Source organism: Limanda limanda, chromosome 1, assembly GCF_963576545.1.
Source record: "Limanda limanda chromosome 1, fLimLim1.1, whole genome shotgun sequence".
Classification (NCBI taxonomy): Eukaryota; Metazoa; Chordata; class Actinopteri; order Pleuronectiformes; family Pleuronectidae; genus Limanda; species Limanda limanda.
In genome coordinates, this window is record NC_083636.1 from 4,578,404 (window position 1) to 4,600,473 (window position 22,070).

The 22,070-nt window shown below is 45.6% G+C and overlaps 2 protein-coding genes across 2 annotated transcripts; one reads left to right on the forward strand and one right to left on the reverse strand.

Moving 5' to 3' along the window:
- Positions 1-1,139: 1,139 nt before the first annotated feature.
- LOC133013954 (tripartite motif-containing protein 16-like) lies at positions 1,140-3,052 on the reverse strand (the record flags this gene model as incomplete). The annotated part of the gene is made up of 1 exon (XM_061081042.1): positions 1,140-3,052. A coding segment is annotated over one exon (1,623 nt), but the record flags the coding sequence as incomplete, so codon positions are not given.
- A 9,668-nt stretch (positions 3,053-12,720) lies between these two features.
- Positions 12,721-21,869, forward strand: pigo (phosphatidylinositol glycan anchor biosynthesis, class O). The gene is made up of 10 exons (XM_061072767.1): positions 12,721-13,448; positions 14,610-14,753; positions 14,987-15,110; positions 15,683-15,842; positions 16,816-16,992; positions 17,086-18,691; positions 18,796-18,999; positions 19,106-19,320; positions 19,832-19,902; positions 20,422-21,869. Exons 1-10 carry the CDS (start codon positions 12,971-12,973, stop codon positions 20,549-20,551), a joined length of 3,309 nt encoding a protein of 1,102 aa, XP_060928750.1. The 5' UTR covers positions 12,721-12,970; the 3' UTR covers positions 20,552-21,869.
- Positions 21,870-22,070: the final 201 nt, after the last annotated feature.

Here is a 22,070-nt window from a genome sequence, read left to right on the forward strand (position 1 = left end):
GGCCATTTCGACCATATTCACCATTTTTACTTTGATATACTTGTTCCAGGGCTTTCATCAGTTCAACTTTAAATTCAGATGAGTGTCATCACAACAAGATGGAGTTAAAAACTGATTGAGGGATTGATTTTTCGTCACACGGTGTGACCGTGGCGTGGTGTCAAAGCTTGATTACACACCATTAAAACACGATGTTCTGTAACGCAGACATACATGGACCATGAATCCTTCGATGCTGAGCCGCAAACAAACAACTCCACTCCTGCTGTTTCAGTCTTCCTAGATCAAAGAAAACTTTATGTCTTGCAAAGGTCACGTCTCTTTCTCTCTCAGAACTGGGACATTCCTCAAACCGTGTCAACGGCGAAGGTTCATCCTTCGCCAAAGGAGACGATGTTGTCATAACATATGCACTCTGCATTGTCCTATCACCACCAAACTTCTGTCTCATGATCAGAGTCAAAGCCTGAACAGCTCTTTGTGTCAAAATTTCCTCAGTCATTATTTATTTTTTTCAGGCAAAACGCATGCAACGCTTCAAAATGCATGTGCTCGGGCCCGCCCAGTGCTGCTTTGCATGTTATAGTTGGTACTTTCCAGTGTTGAGCAATTCTGGTTTTTCCTTGTTATTAATGATTGACTCAAACTGCTCCCCCCCCCCCCCCTCCCGCCTATATTTAATAAATGTATCTTGAAACAGGGTAGCGTGCCTCCCACACTGGGAGTCATTTATATTTAATTATTTTTATTTCTGTTAACTACTAAAATCATGATGGTGTGACATCATGAGCAGCCACAATTATAGTTTCCATACATGAAAATTAAGCGGTACTTCATTTTATCTATAAGTTTACATACCACATAGAGGGAAATATATTACATATATATGTCTTGTCTGACAGGAGTGATATTAGACCATAGTGTGGTTCGATTATTTCACTTATTTATTAAATGTCTTTATTCATTGAATTGAAAAGGACATGAGACACAGAAAGTTAAGCAAATAAACTTCATCAGAAGACTTACACATGATGCTTTTCTTAAATTCATCCTCCTCAAGGACAAGATTAAATCTATTGTACTATCTATAAAAACCTACCATAACATACAACAAGTTACCTACGACCAGAGGGTCCTAGTACACTGGTGAGGAACAGGAATCATTTCTTTAATCTTGAGGTGTCCCAACTGAGGACAACAGCAACATTAGTTCTTTCAAACACATTCATGTCAGTGTAATTATAGATTTCTGTCTTTACAAAGTGAGAACTAAATATGTGTGATAAAGGAAGGTCAGTGTTTGATTGACAGCTGAACTGTGTGCGGAGCAGAAACGTCACCACGACGAACTTTGATCAACAAACATGGAGACAAAAGAAGTTAAAGATTTACACACAGAATCTAAATCACTGCTTTTAATGACTTGAGTCTATTTGAGTTTACAGAACTCAGCTGTGGCTCCATAATGATAAACCCCAGCTCCAGCATAGAGAGGCTGAGTGAATGTGGTCTGGACTCTGTGGAGGAGAGTCATGGTGTCAGAGACGCTGTAGAAGGACAGAACACCTGCACTGTGATCCAGGTACACTCCTACTCTGGAGGGCAGAAGACTTGACACTGGAGTCTTGATGCTGTTGTAATAAAAGATATAACAGTTTCCAAAACGAGATAATGACCAAGATTTATCATTGAATCCAAATAGACATTCATGTGAGTTTTCTGCTCTGCTGATATTCTTGTATGTGACTGCTACATCAACTCCTACTCCCCCCCCCACCTCCACCTCCCAGTAACAACGTCGAGTCAGGCTCTCTCTACTCAGCACCTGAGCCCAATAAGTAAATCTGTCTGGGTGATTAGAATAAGACTGATCTTCTCTTATACGTGTTACTTTTCTGTTTCCCTCAGATAATAACAGATATTTGTTTACTGTGTTTGGATCCAGAGTGATTTCCTGTGAATATCTTAAGAAGTCAGATCTGGTCTCTGGCTCTAGGTGTGGCAGTAAAACATCCACTTGAGACACAATCTGTAAAATCTCTGTCTCTGTCTCACTCAGAATGTCCTGTAGTCGACCTCTGACCTGTGACACAGCTGCTGTCACGTCCTCAAAGTACCTCAGAGGACGGATCCTGATGCTGGATGAGTGTGTAGATCCACTGAGTGGTGACAGTGAGGGGTAGTTGTGTAGAAACTGGTTGTGATCCTCTGTGTCTGAGAGCTGCTTCAGTTCATGGTCTTTCCTCTTCAGCTCAGTGATCTCCTGCTCCAGTCTCTCCTGAAGCTCTCTGACTCGACTCACTTCAGTTTCCTGCTGGGATCTGATCTGCTGCTTCACATCAGAGCTTCTTTTCTCCAGCAGACGGATCATCTCAGTGAAGATCTCCTCACTGTCCTCCACTGCTTTATCAGCAGAGCCATTGACGGCCTCCTCCTCCTGTTGAAGCAGCTTAACATTTTTCTCTGTGTCCTGGACTCTCTGCTGGATTGTTTGTCTCCTCAGCCCGAGCTCTCTCTGCCTCTCAGTCCTTTCTGCTGCAGCTGTAACTGTGTCGTGGCCTTTATGTTCATCCACAGAGCAGATATAACAGATACACTGCTGATCAGTGCGGCAGAACATCTTCATCACCTCGTCGTGACGAGAGCAAATGTTCTCCTGGAGCTTCTCCGAGGGCTCCACCAGCTTGTGCTTCTTCAATGGAGGTGACTGAAGATGACGCTGGAGGTGGTTTTCACAATAAGAGGCCAAACAAACCAAACAGGACTTGAGAGCTTTAAGTTTTCTCCCAGTGCAGACATCACAGGCCACATCTTCAGGTCCAGCATAGCAGTGATCAGCAGGAGCAGCTTGGAGTCCAGTCTTCTTCAGCTCCTCCATTAAATCAGCTAACATGGTGCTTTTCCCCAGGACAGGCCTCGGTGTGAAGGTCTGTCTACACTGAGGACAGCTGTAGCTTCCTCTCTCCTCCTCTTTGTCCCAGTGGGTGTTAATACAGCTCTTACAGTAGCTGTGTCCACAGACAGTAGTCACCGGATCCTTCAGCGGATCCAGACAGATCCAACAGCAGTTGATTTTCTTGCTGCGCCAATTCAGCTGCTGCCAGTGACTGTAGAGCAGTTCCACTTCCTCTGAACAGAAAAAGATCTTTGCTCCTCCCTCTCCACAGGTCACACAAAAGTTGAATCAAGATCCAACCTCTGTTGTTCTCAGCTCCTGAACTTCACCACATGTACATCTGTACACAGTTCGTCCAGCCTACATTTAACCATAGAGGAACCTAAACTCCTGGATACTCTGACTTTTCCTTTATTAAATAGATGTATTGAATATCTTTACAACCCAAGAATACATCTGACTCCTTGATCTTGAAAGACACAAGCATCTTTCCCCTGCACATCAGCACAACTGTCTCACCAACCTGCCTTTTTCCCTGGAAGATGGTATCTTGTTGGACAGATGTATGTGGACAACACTGACAAGGACAAAACAAAGCTTCTCTCTATCTCTTCAGGTTCCTGCATATGTTTCTATTCACAGAGCAGACTCTCAGCAGCATGCATTCATATCCCTGTCACATCATTTTATTCTGGTTTGGCTGCTAGATCAGTGGAGTAGATCTGTTTCTGACCTGAACAGATCACAGTTCAGTCTGTGCGTAGTGATACTGACACGCTGCACGTGATGGATCCCCTCTTAGAAAAAACGCATTTGTGGATCAGACTCACGTCAGGACAGTCTCAAAAGTCTCACACACAAATGCAGCGAGGTTTACAAATTAAAAGCACTTTGTAAATGCAGGTCCAACAGTTTATATATGAATGTAACACGCTCCAATCATGTATTTGATGAAGATTGCAAATACTTTTACATGGATATATTTGTGAATTTTTTTTCTATTTGTGTGTGCATCGGAAATATGTTCATGAATCTTATGTTTTACATGTGAATTTTTTGTACTTATATATGGACTGAAACATATGTGTGTGCATTGAAATGTATTTGTGTTTTGAGTCACATATATATATAAATCCCCAATTAAATAGTGGATCTTTTTTGCGCATGTATTCATTTCTGTGTGCATTTATTACTTTTGAGACTGTTCTAGCTCCATAGTATTGCATATATTATTTAATACATTATGTATTATGTGCAATACTTTGCTTTGATTGTTTATAAGTAATGAAAACAGGATTTACCTGGGGTCAGGTTAACTCCTTAACACTTTTACATGGTAAAAATAAAAGTTTATTACCTCAAAGTTCATCAGATCATAATCATTTCAGCTCAGGGAATAGGTTGTGGACATCAGCCACAGGTTCTCTATGTGACTGTCTATTCTAGTAAAGTTACACTTCCTATTATTTATTTATAATTAAAAAAAAAATTCAGGGAAGTCTGCCTAAGATTAACGATGTAAAAACTGAAGGTAGCAGACACGTTTAGTTTTCACTGTAACACGTTACAACACCAATACTCTGAATAAAGAGCTTAAGGAGATGTAATTCTAATTTAAACAGCTGCTCTTACAATGCAGATGTGACTTTAAATACTCAGGTTACAGTTGATCACAGTAAATCTGTTTCTGCAGAATAAGAATCTGTGTAACACTGTCAAGTCAAATGAGTTGTCGAGTGAAAAAACTTGAAATAACATTAGATATTGTGATTGAAATTCCTCTTGAGATTTGAAATAATGAAATTCTCAGACTGGAGTTGCTTTTGAGTTTTTATAATAGCAAGCTCTGCAGAGTTTACACAACAAGCACGGGTGCTCAAAATGGAACAACTTCAGAACTTATACAAAGAGGCGTTACATAATATGAGAAAAAAGAAGACATGAAACACATGAGATCATCCTCCATCTTATCTGCTGTGTCCTTCCGTCCGCGAGAGACAGGAGAGAGCTTTACATAGAGATAGCCAGAGAGAGACAGCCTAAGAGGACGGTGCAGCCCAGGAAGAGGAGCAGGCTGCAGCGGCAGGAAGGGTCCGACTTCGACCATGTGGAGGAGAAGCGGAGAGAGGAAGAGAAGGTGAAGAGGAGGCTGAGACGCAACAAGCTGCTGCCGCTGTCCCGGAGGGTGAAGGCCCGGGTCCTGAGCACCTGAGCCTCTGCACCTCTGAATCCCCTGTGTAAGCTTACTTGTGTTTTTGTTTCTCCCAGTTAGTGTTGATGTTTTTTTTTGTGTCTGTTAAAGAACTTGTTTAATTAAAAATTAGCTTTTGTTTTAAACTCTGCGTCCTACTCCTCCCCTAAATCCTGACAGATACGTTATAATACAAGAGATCAAGTTGAAGTGATAAATACACATTAATACTTCTTCCTACATGTTCCTAGGAGGATCACCAAACACCTGCTGCTGCCGCTGGCCTGCTGCTGTGCATGCTGCTGCTGCTCCTTCTGTCCCTACTCTTGATGCGTGTCGTCCTTAGTGAGGCTGCTGTGCATGTCACTGCTGCTGATCCTTCTGCTCCTACTCTTGATGCGTGTCGTCCTCGATGAGGCTGCTGTTGCTGCTCCACCTTCTGCCCCTACTACTCATGCGTGTTGTCCTTGGTGAGGCTGCTGTGCATGCTGCTGTTGCTGCTCCACCTTCTGCCCCTACTACTCATGCGCGTCGTCCTCGGTGAGGCTGCTGTGCATGCTGCTCCTGCCGATCCTTCCTTCTGCCCCTACTCTTGATGCGCGTCGTCCTCGGTGAGGCTGCTGTGAATGTCGCTGCTGCTGCTGCTCCAACTCTTTCTGCCGCTACTCTTGATGCGTGTCGTCCTCGGTGAGGCTGCATTTCTTCTGGGTTGTGGCAGTTTTGCAGCTGAGTCATCTTCAGTCTGGTTGACGGATCTTTTTCTTTAGCAGGAGGTAGCGAGATGTTTCTCAGGTACACAGGAACTTTCTGATGCTCTTTTCTGATTGGTTGAGCGGTGGGTCTTTTATTAATTAAAAGATTGTCATCCAAGGACACAAGCAGATTTACCAACAAGCTGCTGGCGCTGTCCCGGAGGGTGAAGGCCCAGGTCCCCACCCGGGCCTTCACCCGGCCTCTACCTCTGTGAGAGGGAGAGAGAGAAAGATAGAGAAGAGAGAGAAAGATAGAGCAGAGAGCGTTAGAGAGAGACAGACAGAACCAGGGACCAGGAGGAGACAGCTGACAGAACAGGTCAGTGTTGATTTAAAACCACGAGTTCTAACGTTTCCTCGTCCGTTTCCAGGTCACCTGACGGACGACCACCTGGTAGAGTTCCTGGACAAAGCCAAGACGTACCTGGAAGAGGACAGCAAGAGAGTGGGGAACTACTTCAAGCGCCTGCTGCTGGTCCGCACGGTGGACGTGACGCAGGAGTTCTGGATCAAGTGGGTCATCGGTGAGTTTGCTCCTCGGGAAAAACCATATAAGGAAATGACGCTCACCGGATGATGTCATCATGTTGCCTGTGAGGAGGAGTGTTGGAGAGACAGATACAAAGACAGAGAGAGAGACAGACAGAACCTGGGACCAGGAGACTTCCTTGTGTTTTTGTTTCTCCCCGTTAGTGTTTATGTTTTGTTTTGTGTCTGTTAGAGAATGGGTTTAATTAAAAATTAGCTTTTGTTTTAAACTCTGCATCTGGGTCCTACTCCTCCCCTAAATCCTGACAGATGTATTATAATATAAGAGATCAAGTTGAAGTGATAAATACACACTGCCACTGGCCTGCTGCTGTGCACGTCGCTGCTGCTGCTCCTTCTCTTGATGCGCGTCTCTGCAATTTTTAGCAACTGCTCCCTGGTACATTTTCCTAGCACCTCCATACTAGGGCACTGCACAAAATCCTCCATGGTAGCCATTGTCTCAAAAGAACAAACCCAGATAACCATTTTTTTATTTAATTTATATACATTTCATCACCTTAGGGAGAGGCGGTGGACTAGTGGCAGAAAACTTGGACTACTGGCAGAGAAGGGGTCTCTGGTTCGATGCTGGTTCGACTCCACGGTTCGTCTCCTCGGAGTTTCGGCGGAAACTTGCCTGGATGGTGTAACGAACCTGGACCTGTCCAAAGTTCAAAAAGACTCTTCTCCCTACCCTGTCTAGTGCCCCTGAGCAAGGCACCTTACTCCCGCAACATCTGCTCCCCGGGCGCCGTACCTGGCAGCCCACTGCTCTGCTCTGCAGTGTGTCCTGCACCAGATGGGTGAAATGCAGAGGACTAATTTCCCCAATGCATGAGTGTGTCTTTGCATGTTTGTGCATGTGTGTGGGATTAATAAAAGTGTATCTTCTTCTTCTTCGGAATACCTCTCCCCTGACTATCTGCCTAACCAATGCTAACTACCTTCTCTGGACCCTAGTCTTCATGCATTTCATGACAGGTGTTTTAAACACAAAACCAATGACCAGGTAAAGCCCCAGCTATGCTGTTACTCACCAGACGGACATGGACGTGTACCCAAGACACAAAGTCAAATCATGTTTATGCACCAAAATAACAAACAAAAACAACAAACCAACAGACCCTCCGAGAGAGATACTGTTGCTTATTCCTACCAGGAAAGGTAACTCCAAAAGGTGAATCCCTCTAATTAGTGCCTGATAATGAAGGCAATTAGTACCACTGATGTAGGCTCCAAGTACTACATTCACTCTAAAGTTATCACATACCCTGGTCACACCCAGGCAACCAGTACAATATTCCAGGGGAACCTTAACCCACTAGAGGCCTTCTACTTTCTCAGTACAGAAAAGAGTGAGAAACAAACCTGGATCTGGATCCTGGACGAGCCCCCACTTGTTTCACCTTGGCTCCTGTTGTGCAACAAGAAACACAGACGGCCACAAAGTTCTGCAGTTACAGTATTTATTCTAGAAAGAATAAATACAAAGAAAACCTCCATATGTGCATGTGGAGGGAGACCCGGTGAATGAGAGACCAGCGCCCAGTCTGCAGGCCTCTTAAGTAGTGGTCCCCCAGGTGTGCCACATCCCTGCTGATCACTAGGGTCTGACTCCGCCCACAGGAGCCTGAAACACAAGCACAGCAGACAACTCCAGGGTTGTCACAGGATTAATAATGTGATTAATAAAGATACTGTAACCGTCTGGCACTTTAGTTTATATTTGTCAGGCTAATTTTAAAAGTGTTTTCTGTTTATTTTGTAAATCCCTGTTGTGTATGTTCAAGTTGTTTTCATGTGTCCACACTCTGTTTCTGTTTCCTGTTTTATTTTGTAGTCTATGTTCCTTGTGTGTTGTTTCTGTCTTCACTTCCTGTCTGTGATTATCTGCCCAAGTCCTCATGTGTTACACCTGTGTTCAATTGCCCATGCCTTCCTGGTGTGTGTGTATAAGACTCTGTGCTCCCCTTTGTCCTCTGTCGGATTGTTTGTTCTTCTTGTCGTTGATGGTCCATGGTCCCGCCCTCTTGCCCTCCTGCGCCCCTGTGTAAGCTTCCTTGTGTTTTAGTTTCTCCAGTTAGTGTTTATGTTTTGTTTTGTGTCTGTTTAAGAACTTTTTTAATTAAGAATTAGCTTTTGTTTTAAACTCTGCGTCTGGGTCCTACTCCTCCCCTAAATCTTGACCGATACATTATAATATATGAGATCAAGTTGAAGTTATTAATACACATTAATACTTCTTCCTACATGTTCCTAGGAGGATCACCAAGCTGCTGCTGCTTCTTCTTCCTCCATTACTCTTCATGCGTATCGTCCTCGGTGAGGCTGCATTTCTTCTGGGTCGTGGCAGTTTTGCAGCTGAGTCATCTTCAGTCTGGTTGACGGATCTTTTTCTTTAGCAGGAGGCAGCGAGATATTTCTTGGGCTCATTGGGACTTTCTGATACAGAGAACGAGAGCGAGAGGTGCTGTCCCGGAGGGTGAAGGCCCGGGTCCCCAACCGGAGGAGGACCCTCCATCAGAGGTAGTAGTCCTCCTCCTCGATGTCCCTGTGTGTCCTGGACGCCGAGTGCCTGGATGTCGTGGGATCCTGAGGCATGAGGAGTTGTCGTACCTGCTGAGAAAATGAGTCTTTTCAAATAAACACACGATTGTACAGGAAATAAAATATTTCATATTATTCTGAGTCTGTCTCTATGTCTCTGTGGCTGTGGTTGTCTGTCTTTTAAGGGACTGTTTGTACATTAACATTAACGTTCTAGTTTCATAGTTTATTCAGAAACAGTCAAACACATAAATTATTGTTATTTATTCAACTTTCAACCTTCAGCCATTTAATTTATCTTGCAAACAATCATGTTTCAATTTGTGAACCAATTTGGAATTTAACTTCTAGAAGTTCAATGATAGATTGTTAATGGATTTCTCACCACTCCATTTTCATTAACAAGGAAACCAAAATATTTTCCACCCGAGAAGCAAAGGTTCAACCTTTTATAAATCTGTAGCTGAAAGGCCGACTCATGCCTTTATTTCTATTGGTGGAGAGATGGATGGATATAAAGATGGATGGATATATAGATACATAAATGGATGGAGATAGATGGATGGATATATAGATAGATACATGGGTGGATGGATAGATGTGTGTTTCTCTCTCTTCCAGCTCTGCACTGACCCATTATCCTGGCGGCATCATTCTGACCTGATCCTCTGACCCTGGCCCTTTGCTCTGCCACTGAACATCGGAGAGAGAGAGAGAGACAGTGCACCAGCATTATGTAACAGAACAATACTGTGTATCATCAGCTGTGTCTATATGTGATCTAAACATGATCTGCATCAGATTACAGCACTGCAATCTCTGCAGTCATCCATGTGTCATCGTTTACAATCATATCCTCATCATACTACATGGCACACACACACTTAGTTTTACTGTTAATATTTGTTTAGCGTTTGTTTTTGGTTTGTCATCTGAAAAGATTTGCTGTCATGTACGAAAAGTTATGTATGAATAAAGTTGTATTGATTAATAGAACAGACACAGACACAATGTGCTTTTAAAGTTGCTGTTTGTTAAAAATTCCATTTAATCTAAGTTTAGTTTTCTTGTCATTTGTCAAACAGAAATATAATAACGTCACAATCCGAAGAGAATGACTCTGGATGTGCTGCCCCCTAGTGGTGCCTCTGTGTTTCTAACAACTTGAGCAGCACGTTTCACTGAAGTTTATTAAAATGTTTCATCACAGCTCGACTGGAAATGAGGATTCACAACATCCGAGTTTAACAAACACAGTTCCACACACAGACCTCACTGCACAGAGGTTTGTCTGTCATGTCGTCGAGGAGAGGGTCACTGTGTCTCCATCCTTCACATGACTCATCACAGACAATAGGATATGACTTCACTCAGATGAAAGTTAAATTCCTCTGAGATCAGACGGAAGGACATGAGGCCAGGTGGAGATTTGCGTCCTGCAGGACTTTTGTGGTTCATGTTGTTGTGCAGGACAGGATCAGGGGACGATAACCGACACACTCAGGGATTAAATTATCCTGCAGGTTATATTTAGCAGGTTAATAATCATACTGCACATCGTCCTCACATGTTCACTGAGCTCAGTGTTGCTGTCAGTGCAGTGTATGTTCAAGTTGTTTTCATGTGTCCACACTCTGTTTAAGTTTTATTTTGTAGTCTATGTTCCTTGTGTGTTGTTTCTGTCTTCACTTCCTGTCTGTGATTGTCTGCCCAAGTCCTCATGTGTTACACCTGTGTTCAATTGCCCATGCCTTCCTGGTGTGTGTGTATAAGTCTCTGTGCTCTCCTTTGTCCTCAGTCGGATTGTTTGTTCTTCTTGTCGTTGATGGTCCATGGTCCCGTCCTCCTGAGCCCCTGTGTAAGCTTCCTTCTGTTTTAGTTTCTCCAGTTAGTGTTTATGTTTTGTTTTGTGTCTGTTTAAGAACTTGTTTAATTAAGAATTAGCTTTTGTTTTAAACTCTGTGTCTGGGTCCTACTCCTCCCCTAAATCTTGACAGATACATTATAATATAAGAGATCAAGTTGAAGTGATTAATACACATTAATACTTCTTCCTACATGTTCCTAGGAGGATCACCAAGCTGCTGCTTCTTCCTCCGTTACTACTCATGCGTATCGTCCTCGGTGAGGCTGCGTCTCTTCTGGGTCGTGGCAGTGTTGCAGCTGAGTCATCTTCAGTCTGGTTGACGGATCTTTTTCTTTAGCAGGAGGCAGCGAGATATTTCTCAGGCTCATTGGGACTTTCTGATACAGAGACAGAGAGCGAGAGGTGCTGTCCCGGAGGGTGAAGGCCCGGGTCCCCAACCGGAGAAGGACCCTCCATCAGAGGTAGTAGTCCTCCTCCTCAATGTCCCTGTGTGTCCTGGACGCCGAGTGCCTGGATGTCGTGGGATCCTGAGGCATGAGGAGTTGTCGTACCTGCTGAGAAAATGAGTCTTTTCAAATAAACACACGATTGTACAGGAAATAAAATATATTTCATATTATTCCGAGTCTGTCTCTATGTCTCTGTCTGTGGCTGTCTGTCTTTTAAGGGACTGTTTGTACATTAACATTAACGTTCTAGTTCCATAGTTTATTCAGAAACAGTCAAACACATAAATTATTGTTATTTATTCAACTTTCAACCTTCAGCCATTTAATTTATCTTGCAAACAAGTTTCAATTTGTGAACCAATTTGGAATTTAACTTCTAGAAGTTCAATGATAGATTGTTAATGGATTTCTCACCACTCCATTTTCATTAACAAGGAAACCAAAACATTTTTCACCCGAGAAACAAAGGTTCAACCTTTTATAAATCTGTAGCTGAAAGGCCGACTCATGCCTTTATTTTTATTGGTGGAGAGATGGATATAGATACATAGCTGGATGGTTTTAAAGATGGATGGATGGATCGATGTGTGTTTCTCTCTTCCAGCTCTGCACTGACCCATTATCCTGGCGGCATCATTCTGACCTGGTCCTCTGACCCCGGCCCCTTGACACAAATCTCCCTCTGTCCTTCAAGAGTTGATATATTGTGCCCTTTATTTTGGCTTAAAGGCAAAAAATTGCCATGTGAGTGGTTTACTTTGCATTGTGCTCTAATGCTTATTTCATAATTTCCACAACTGTTTTAAGTTTTGTTCTGATTGGTTTTGAGAGGTTAATCTGTTTGCAATCTTTTTTTGTACGATATAAAATAAAGTATTACTAATAGAGGGATACGAGGGGCAGTGTTGGCCTGCAGCTATTTGAATTATTTATTTTCATTGAATGAATTGCTTTGTTAATGAATGTCTTGTGAAAGAGGAGCAGATGATATAGGATTATTCCTTGTTCTGCTCCTTTTTATTCACCATTTGAGATTTTGTGTTTGCATTTAAATGGTTTTGTTTGGTCGATGATTGAAATAAAAGGTATAAATAAATAAATAAATAATGTTCTCCAAAATGTTAAAGATATTAAAACAGTACAAATTAAATAAATAAGAATAAAAACGTCATGTTTTACTTTGTTTTTGTGCCTGCAAGTCTGCGCTCAGGGCAACAAAACTCCACTCTTCACCGTGGTGCTGTGAACAAACTCGTCCGCCGCTGTGTTTCCGCCGCGTCCCACGCCCACAAAGGTTCCTAGCTGTCACCGGTCATCTAATCTCGCTGTACCCGGCGTCCCCATGCAGGTGAGGGGGGAGGCGTCACGTCCCGCTCCGCTCCACCTGAGACTTCCGTGACCTCCACACACACAACACACACACACACACACACGGACAGACACACACACACACCCCCCGCGGCCGGAGATAGGACGAAACCCGCAGCGGCACAAGGTCAGTGACAGGAGCTGGAGCAGAGCTAGCTAGCGGCTAACAGCTAGCATCGTTAACCGGCCCGTCCTCTGAGCGGTACCCGCCTGACGAGCCCCCGGTCGCGGCTGAGCAGGCGGCGGGTTCCCGGTGCCCTGGTCAAGGTGACACTTTCCCCGTGGAGCCACGCGGGGGCCGGAGGAGCCTCCATGCCGCAGGAGCAGCTCCCACAGCCCGCTAGCGAGGAGTGAAGGAGTGCGTTGAGGATGAAGCGGCTCCCGGTGCTCGCCCTGCTGCTCGGCCTGTGCTCGGTCTACTTCGCGGGCATCTACCTGTTCGTGGGCGGCTTCCTGCTGGTGCGGCTGGAGGTGAACCGGACCAGCGGCTGCGGGGACGTGCTGCAGCCCGGCGGGGAGCCGAGGGACTTCTGCCGGGTCCGGCCGCGCTTCAGCCGGGCGGTGCTGCTCATCATCGACGCGCTGAAGATCGACTTCGCCCGGTTCGACCCGAGCATCGTGAGGCCCCGGGCCCATGAGAACAAGCTGCCGGTGCTGGAGGAGACGGCCGCGGCCCGGCCGGCTCACTGCCGCCTGTACCCGTTCCGAGCCGACCCGCCGACCACCACCATGCAGAGGATCAAGGGCTTCACCACCGGGTCCCTGCCCACCTTCGTGGATGTGGGGAACAACTTCGCGTCCACCGCCATCCTGGAGGACAACCTCATCCACCAGCTGGGGACAGTAGGTGAGTACTTGTACTTGGGAGGAGAGTACTTATACTAGGGAGGTGAATACTTATACAAGGGAGGAGAGTACTTATACTAGGTAGGTCAGTACTTATACTTTGGAGGTGAGTACTTAAACTAGGAAGGTGACTAATTATACTAGGAAAGTGTCTTATTATACTAGGTTGGTGAGTACTTATACTAGGTACGTGAGTACTTATACTAGGTAGGAGAGTACTTGTGTTAGGAAGGTGACTGCTTATAGTAGTGAGGTGAGTACTTATACTAGGTAGGTGAGTACTTATACTGGGGAGGAGAGTACTTGTACTAGGAAGGAGAGTACTTATACAAGGGAGGAGAGTACTTATACAAGGGAGGTGAGTACTTATACTAGGGAGGTGAGTACTTATACTAGGTAGGTCAGTACTTATACTTTGGAGGTGAGTACTTAAACTAGGAAGGTGACTAATTATACTAGGAAAGTGTCTTATTATACTAGGTTGGTGAGTACTTATACTAGGTACGTGAGTACTTATACTAGGTAGGAGAGTACTTGTGTTAGGAAGGTGACTGCTTATAGTAGTGAGGTGAGTACTTATACTAGGTAGGTGAGTACTTATACTGGGGAGGAGAGTACTTGTACTAGGAAGGAGAGTACTTATACAAGGGAGGAGAGTACTTATACAAGGGAGGTGAGTACTTATACTAGGGAGGTGAGTACTTATACTAGGGAGGAGAGTACCTATACCAGGGAGGAGAGTACTTATACAAGGGAGGAGAGTACTTATACAAGGGAGGAGAGTACTTATACTAGGGAGGTGAGTACTTATACTAGGGAGGAGATTACTTATACTAGGGAGGAGAGTACTTATACTAGGTAGGTACTTGTACTAGGGAGGAGAGTACTTGTACTAGGGAGGAGAGTACTTATACTAGGGAGGAGAGTACTTATACGAGGGAGGAGAGTACTTATACGAGGGAGGAGAGTACTTATACTAGGGAGGAGAGTACTTATACTAGGGAGGAGAGTACTTATACTGGGAAGGTGACTAATTATACTAGGTAGGTGAATACTTACACTAGGGAGGTGAGTACTTATACTAGGGAGGTGAGTGCTTATACTAGGGAGGTGAGTACTTATACTAGGTAAGTGAGTACTTATATCTTTGTGTCCCACGCAGGCAAGCGGGTGGTGTTCATGGGCGACGACACGTGGGAGAGTCTCTTTCCGAAGAAGTTCCACCGCTCGCTGCCCTTCCCTTCCTTCAATGTCAAGGACCTGCACACTGTGGACAATGGGATCCTCCAGCACCTCTACACCACCAGTATGTCTCCTTTATTACGCTCTTATGACAACATACATTTTACCCTATAAGTACCTGACACACTGTTCATGATATGCCAAGAAGAATTACTCAGATTAATGTCAGAATTCTTGCAGCCATCAAACAAACAATTTCAGGAGTATTTAAGCCCTGAAGACATGTTTTATACATGGACGACTGTGGACATGTCATGATGTCCCCCACCTGTCCCCCCCCTCTGTTGGTTTTGACAGTGATTGGCGGTGACTGGGACGTCCTGGTTGCTCATTTCCTCGGCGTGGATCACTGCGGACACCGGTTCGGACCCGACCACCCGGCGATGGCCGACAAGCTCACCCAGATGGACGGAGTCATCAGGTCAGACATCAGTCCAGCTGCTCTGTGCTTGTTTCACTTCGTCGTCCTGCCGCTGTCATCACCACCATGTGCTCTCTGTGGACTATAACAGATATTCATTGGATGTTTCATTTATTATTTATTTTATTTGCCTTGATTTAACCAGGTCGGTCCCGTTGAGATACAATTACCTCTTTTCCAAGGGAAGCCTGTTCAAGACAGCATCATACAAAAAATGTCAACAGTCACAAGACACACAGAAATCACATAACACAGATAAAATATATTTAAAAAAAAAAAAAAAATAGATAAGGCAACAGGACTAAAGCTCCGGATTTACACCAAAACAAGAACAAGTGCGGTATGAAGCCGCTCTAGTTTCTCTCACACGAGTCTTCAAAGTTTCAAGGTTTATGAGCTCCTTTAACTTTAGAGTTTTTTGCAGTGCATTCCAAGCAGCAGGTGCAGCGAACTTAAAACAGTTCTGACCAAATTCAGAGTGAACTTTGGGCATAATTAATAAATAAAACTCATTTGAACGTTCATGGATTTTAAATTTGAAAACAATGGTTCTATTCCCCCTTTTCCTGCAGGTCTGTGATTGACCGGCTGCAGAACGACACCCTGCTGGTGGTGATGGGCGATCACGGGATGACTGACTCTGGAGATCACGGTGGAGAAAGTCAGAAGGAGACTGATGCCGCTCTCTTCCTCTACAGTCCGGCCCCTCTGTTTCCCGGCCCCCCGTCACAGGTCGGTACACGAGCCAAATTTTTCAAAATAAAATGTTATAAATACACACAGTAGCTACAATTGAAGAAAACGTGAAATTGATCGTATGAATATGTAATAAAAAGGCAAAATAATATAAAATCCAAGTTCAGTCAACACATTTCTTCTGTCTCAGTTGAATGAAACGTTCCAATAACAAGTTTACTAAATGTTAATGCAGAGTGAGATAAATCCTGTTTGATGAGGTCACAGAACATTATATTCCATTCATGCTCAGTCACAACTGGCAGCGAGAAAGTAAGAACGCTAATGATTTGCCCTCGTCTGTGTGTTTATTTGTTTTCTTTTTTTTTATCAGCAAACACCAATTTGCATCGTGTTTACTTCTTCAAATCCCCAGAACGTTTTTTACCCGCGTGAACATTTATTTTTCCTTTTTCCCCTGTATCCGTTGAATTGATGCTGGCAGGTGGTCGCCACCTTTTTCAGGGATAAACGCGGATATCACACAAGAAACAAACTCCACTCGGCAGCGGATTTACATAATTGTCGTGTAATTGGAGCGTTACGCAACACGTTGTTCCAAATCGTGGGTTACGTGACTACACAGGGAATACCACCCCTGTAATGACGAGGGGGGGGGGGGGGGCTTTAGACTCGATGCTGTATCAGACGCAGAGACACTTCTTTTCTAGTTCTCGGTTATTATTTCACGAGGTGGGAATGAATCCAGCAATTTCACATATAAATGTCACTGCAGAGACATTTATTCATGATGTGCTTGGAGTTAAAGGATCAGACCAACTGTAGTGAAATGATCCTCAATTGATGCTACACCAAATATAAGCAGTTAAAATATGTGTGAACTTTGTCCTGCATGTTTTTATCTCATGAAAAATATTGAAACTCAAATCCTTGCGTTGTGAAATATCAGGATCACAGATAAATGAAGGAGTAAATAACACAACATGCTTTTATTTTCTCATGTTTGCAGAATGAACCGGATGTAGTTCCCCAGACTGACCTGGTTCCCACCCTGGCTCTGCTGCTGGGCATTCCCATCCCGTACAGCAGCGTGGGGCAGGTTCTCCTGCCCTTATTCCCTCCTCACGGACAGGGTGCAGTGGGAAGTCTCAGCCAGCTGGAGGCGCTGTGGATCAACGCAAAACAGGTAGCATGCCTAGCAACAGTCCAGGAGCAGCAGCAGTTTAATGTTTCTACCGTTTCCCCGACGAGTTTTTTAATATCGTCTCTGTTTCCGCAGGTAAACCGTTTCCTGGAGACGTACTCTGGAATGGCCAAAGACATCCCACCGGAGAGCCTCTCCCGGCTGAAGGAGGACTTCTCCCGCCTCTCCTCCGAGTACCTCGCCACTGTCCGAGAGGGTCGCCCCCCCTCCCCAGAGCTGGCAGCCTCCCTGCAGGCCTACCTCACCTCCGTCAGAGACACCTGCCGGGCTACCTGGGCCCGGTTCAACCCGTTAAAGATGGCGGCTGGGTTGGTCATCCTGGCGTTGGCCTGCTTGATGTGTTTCATCCTGTCTGAGCTGTCGAGCGTGCTGATCAGGGACAACGGTCGTGGACTGAAGGCCCCGGTTGTCGTGGCTCTAGCGGTGGGCTTCGGCGTGTCCGTGGCTCAGGTGTTCACGCAGGGCTACATCGAGGTGGCGTGGTGCCTGGCCGCCGCCGCCCTCAGCTCTGAGCTGGTCTTCTTCTGGACAGCGTATAGATCCCGAACGGCTGCTGTGTCAAAGAACGGATCCAAACCTCTAACGAGTGCGAGCTGGCTCACCCTGCGTAACCTCCTCATTCCCTCTCTCCTGGTTCCTCTCCTCCGCTGCGCCTCCCTGCTCTCCGATAGCTACGTGATCGCCGAAGGCCGGGTGGTGACATTTCTCCTCTTCTCTCTGGCTCTGTATATTCCCATCCACCTCAACTGGGATGGCCTACTCTTACCGCCCAGCCATGACCCCCTGAAGTCTGCTGGGCTGGTGCCGTCTCCGGCCTTGTCTCCGTCGGCTGTGAGGAAAGAGAGCAGCGTCCTCCTGGCCTGCTCAGGACTCCTCGTCGGCAGCCTCTACCTCTCCCTCTCGTTTCACGGCTGCCGGGAGGAGCAGGGCTCCTGCCAGCCTTCGCCGTTCCTCTCTCCTCTCGCCCGGCTGCAGGACAGCCAGCTGAAGAACCTCCACTACGTCTTGTCGGTCTTCTCCCTGGGCTTGTGGACGTATCTGCTGAGACGCTGCCTCCGCCACTACGGGAACCTCAACTCCTCAGGTGGGACGGTGTTCACGGCCCGCTGGATCCTACCGCTGCTGTCCGTGTGCATGGGGCTGCACTGGGCTGTCGGTGCCACGCCGGAGGACAGCTTCAGGAATCTGGGCGAGCTGATCAGCCTGGCCCAGCTGTCTCTCCCCAGGGCGGCCTTCTGCCTCTTGGGGCTGGGCCTGCTTCTGATCTGGCTGGATCCCCTCACCGTGTTTATCAAAACCAGGACCGCAGCCTCCGCCAGGAACTCCTCGCTGCCCCCACCCAGTTACCGAGCCAGCACTGGCATCAGCCCCCAAGCCGAGCTGCACCACCTCATCCCGCAGATCTACCAGCGGATGCGGCGTTCCCTGGACGACGGCGGCGGCGGCGAGCAGAGCGCGGGCAGCGAGGTGGACAACCGGCCTGCTGTGGAGGCCTACGGGCTGGGAACTGTGTACTCCGCTCCCCTGCTGCTGTTCTGCGGCCTGCTGGGAATCGGCCTGCTGCTGCTGCACCCGGAGGGCATGTCGCTGTCCTTCCTCCTGCTGCTGCTGGAGATGGGAGCGCTGCTGCACATCCACGCCTCCTCCACGACCCTCGGTGGCCTCCACGGAACCGACCCTGGTGCGATGAGGATCATTTTGTGCCTACTTTTCTTTTTGAATCAGTAATTTCTTAAAGTCGTGCTCCTTGTCCTTTTTAAAAACACTGTTCTCTTCTCTTCTCAGGTGGATTTAATGTTCCCTGGGCTCCGATAGTGATGTGGGCCCTGGCCGCCTCCCAGTTCTTCCACGCCACGGGTCACCTTCCGACCTTCCCCTCCATCCAGTGGGGCGCAGCCTTTGTGGGGTTCCCTGATGGACACACAGGCACCCTGCTGCCCGCCTCCCTGGTGACGCTCAACACCTTCGCCTCACACATCTTGTTCGCAGGTAATTATCCTTTATTAGGTAGAATATTGATTAAGCTGGGACTAAACACAAGTTACAATAAACCCAAGAACTGGATTGTATGATTTACAGTCTTGATTGTCTTCAGTGGGTTGTCCACTGCTGCTGTTCTGGCCCCTGGTGTGTGAGGTGCGTGGCAGCCGAGGAGGAGGAGGAGGAGGAGGAGGAGGAGGAAGAGGAAGAGCTTGTGGAGATGAAGACGAGGACGCGGTGATGGAGATGAGGCTGAGAGAAAACCCGCAGCAGTTCAGCGCCGCTCTCCTGCAACTCGCAACACGCTACCTCTTCATCCAAGGAGCACAGGTAACCCTCACCACAGAGCAGTTGATCATCAGTGAAAGATTTAGTTGTGATTATGAATCTATGAGATGAGATTTAGGCTTTAAGATATCTGGTTTTCACTAAACGGTTATTGTTGATCATGTATTGTATCGTCCCATGTCTATTTAAAGTTTGAAAAATAATTAGTCATTTAATCTTTAACACAGTTTTTGTGTTTCAGATATTGAAAGAGATTTGTATTGATTGTATCGTATGGAATATAACTAATACCTAACATGTTGCCACAGCATCATAATTCAAACAAATTTTTATTTTATTTTAGAGGCGCTAAATTGATTTTATATGTCATGATTTCGTCAATATCAGGATATCGTGACACCCCCTCGCTGGGACTAGGTCCTTTTTTCGTGGGATGTTGGATTTCTGTTCAATCTTTTGATCGTGCATCACATCAGAACCTCTAATCTCTCTCTCTCTCTCTCTCTCTCTTTCTCTCTCTCTCTCTCTCTCTCTCTCTCTCTCTCTCTCTCAGGTCTTTGCCTCAGTCTGTGCAGCTGCCATCCTCAGGAGACACCTAATGGTGTGGAAGGTTTTTGCACCCAAGTAAGTGCCTGAATGGATTTTCCAGCTCACTCAAACTTCACATGCAGTAAAGGCCTTTGAGGATATGGACACGGCACGAGTTCAGTTCAGTGAATGCACATCAGTAAACGCAGACATATTTACAACCAGAATTCTTGTTTGTTTTTTAATGTTTAATTAATGTTTTGCAAGTTTTCTGTGGGAAACAACCTAAAAATCTAAGTTATTAATTTAAGCCCTTAAGAAAAGTCGTAAATACATATATGTATTATTCAGTCAGATTTAAGTACGATATGGTAGCTCGTGACTATGCTCATGTTCTTTTAATACTGCATAGTAACTCTGGGTCTCAGATATCCCTTCATATCTGTTGAACTTGACAAAGGTCTTAAATTTAACTTGTTGAAACTCACAGAAACCTTCTGCTTCAAATTTACTAAATATTAGTTAACATCGTGTTTTGTTGTTTCTGCCCAGACTTAGATTTCTGATGTTTGAAGAAAGTTAAAACTGAATGTCTTGTGTCTTTGCTTCCTCGAGGTTGATGTTCGAGGCGTCTGGGTTCCTGGTGAGCAGCGTGTCTCTGCTGATCGGGGTCACGTTAGTGCTGCGGGTCGACGTCGCCGTGGGCCGCTGGTTTAAGAAAATCATCCCGGATGCGTCCAGGTAGCGACGGCTACAAACAGAACCTTCACCATCGGTGTCTAACACGCTGATCTCCTCAAACACGTCTTATGAGGTCACCTCTTACTGTAACTTGAGGGCTACGCTGTGCGGTTCTGACTCTGAGGCCTTCCCCTCCTCAGCCGGAGGGACTGAAGGACTGAACCACCTCCGAGCACAGGGACTGTTTTTTTTACACAGTGGTTTCAGCTGAAGCTCGTAAACCACCTTACAAATGGCGATGTGGTTTTAAGGTCATCGAGTTCCATGAGTTACGATGAGGGAGAGGAGAGTTACTTCTGAATGTTTCTAACCTGCCGAGCTACAGAGTCTCGTGGTTCATCAGGCCGCAGTTTCAAAAGCTTCACTAAATACAAACCGGTTTACAAAAGCTTCACACCTGTCGCAGCTGAACAAGAACCTCAGCACTCAAAGGAAATGGGCCTTTTAATATCCAGTGGCTTTTGTTTCCTCCTCGTAACCCAGGCTGACGTCACACTTTACCAGCACCAGAGCAAAGTGACGAGTTTAATGTGACGGAAAGACGACTTTTCCATCCGGGGGAATTCAACAATTAAATTTCTGGAGCTTCTTTCTTATCAGTTCGCGAGCAGGTCAACTCCATTTGGACAAAATCCATCCAAGTGCATTACAGCATGTCATTCAAGTGTCTGCTGGAGGAAGTGTACTTTTCTTTTTTTGTATGTTTTCTACCATCAAGATGTCGAAACACCCCGAGCATCTGATCACTGCCGATTCAAACACAGTGTCACTCTGCTGTTGTTCTACTTCTGTCCTGGTGGTGGGGTTTTACTTCTATGATTCCTAACTCTAATGCCTATGTTTAATTCATAATTCTTTTTTTAAATCTCTAATCCGAAAATGAACCTTTGCTCTTGTTACACCTTGTCCCTGAAATAGGTGCCAAGCTTTAACGAATGCCTTTTCTTCTTTCGTGTATGATGTCATTATTTGGGCCGGTGTCGGTGAACCCGGTGACGTCCAGAGACTCTGTCAGTTAATTTATTTGTGCGGGACGTCTGAGTCCGTCTCTGCTCTGCAAGCTGGAGTCAGCAGCTAAAGTTCATTAGCTAATGCACGACATGGAAGGGACGTAGCGCTCGGGTTGAATTAGCGATGATGCAGAAGTGCTGCAGTGCGATGCAGGAACGTTTGGTCGGATTCTGCTGCGGTGATGGTTGTGTGATGATGGGATAACTGTTTCTTTTTCTGTTTTTAGAATGTTTAATATATAAATAACTGATTAATTAAAAAAAGTGATTTTACATCCTGTGGAGAGAATGGAATAAAACTTTTGTACATGACGTCTTTGCCTCGGTAGCTTTCCTGTGCGTATGAGGAACAACCGGATTAGTTTGAATTTACGATACACACGTCGGGTTTTTCAACTCTTGATTATTTATCGTTGCAGCTCAAACTAATGTTTATCGATCCGGCGACTTGATGAAGGAAGTGGGTGCTGCCACAATATGTTTTGTGCCCATCAGTCAAGGTGCTTCATTCAT

What these genes read in the sequence shown, in the direction of transcription:
- pigo (XM_061072767.1), top strand. Translation starts at nt 12,971, where the DNA reads ATGAAGCGGCTCCCGGTGCTCGCCCTGCTGCTCGGCCTGTGCTCGGTC. An exon ending in TTCCCGGCCCCCCGTCACAG is followed by an intron (nt 15,843 to 16,815) that starts GTCGGTACACGA and finishes TCATGTTTGCAG; the next exon opens with AATGAACCGGATGTAGTTCC. An exon ending in CCTCCACGGAACCGACCCTG is followed by an intron (nt 18,692 to 18,795) that starts GTGCGATGAGGA and finishes TTCTCTTCTCAG; the next exon opens with GTGGATTTAATGTTCCCTGG.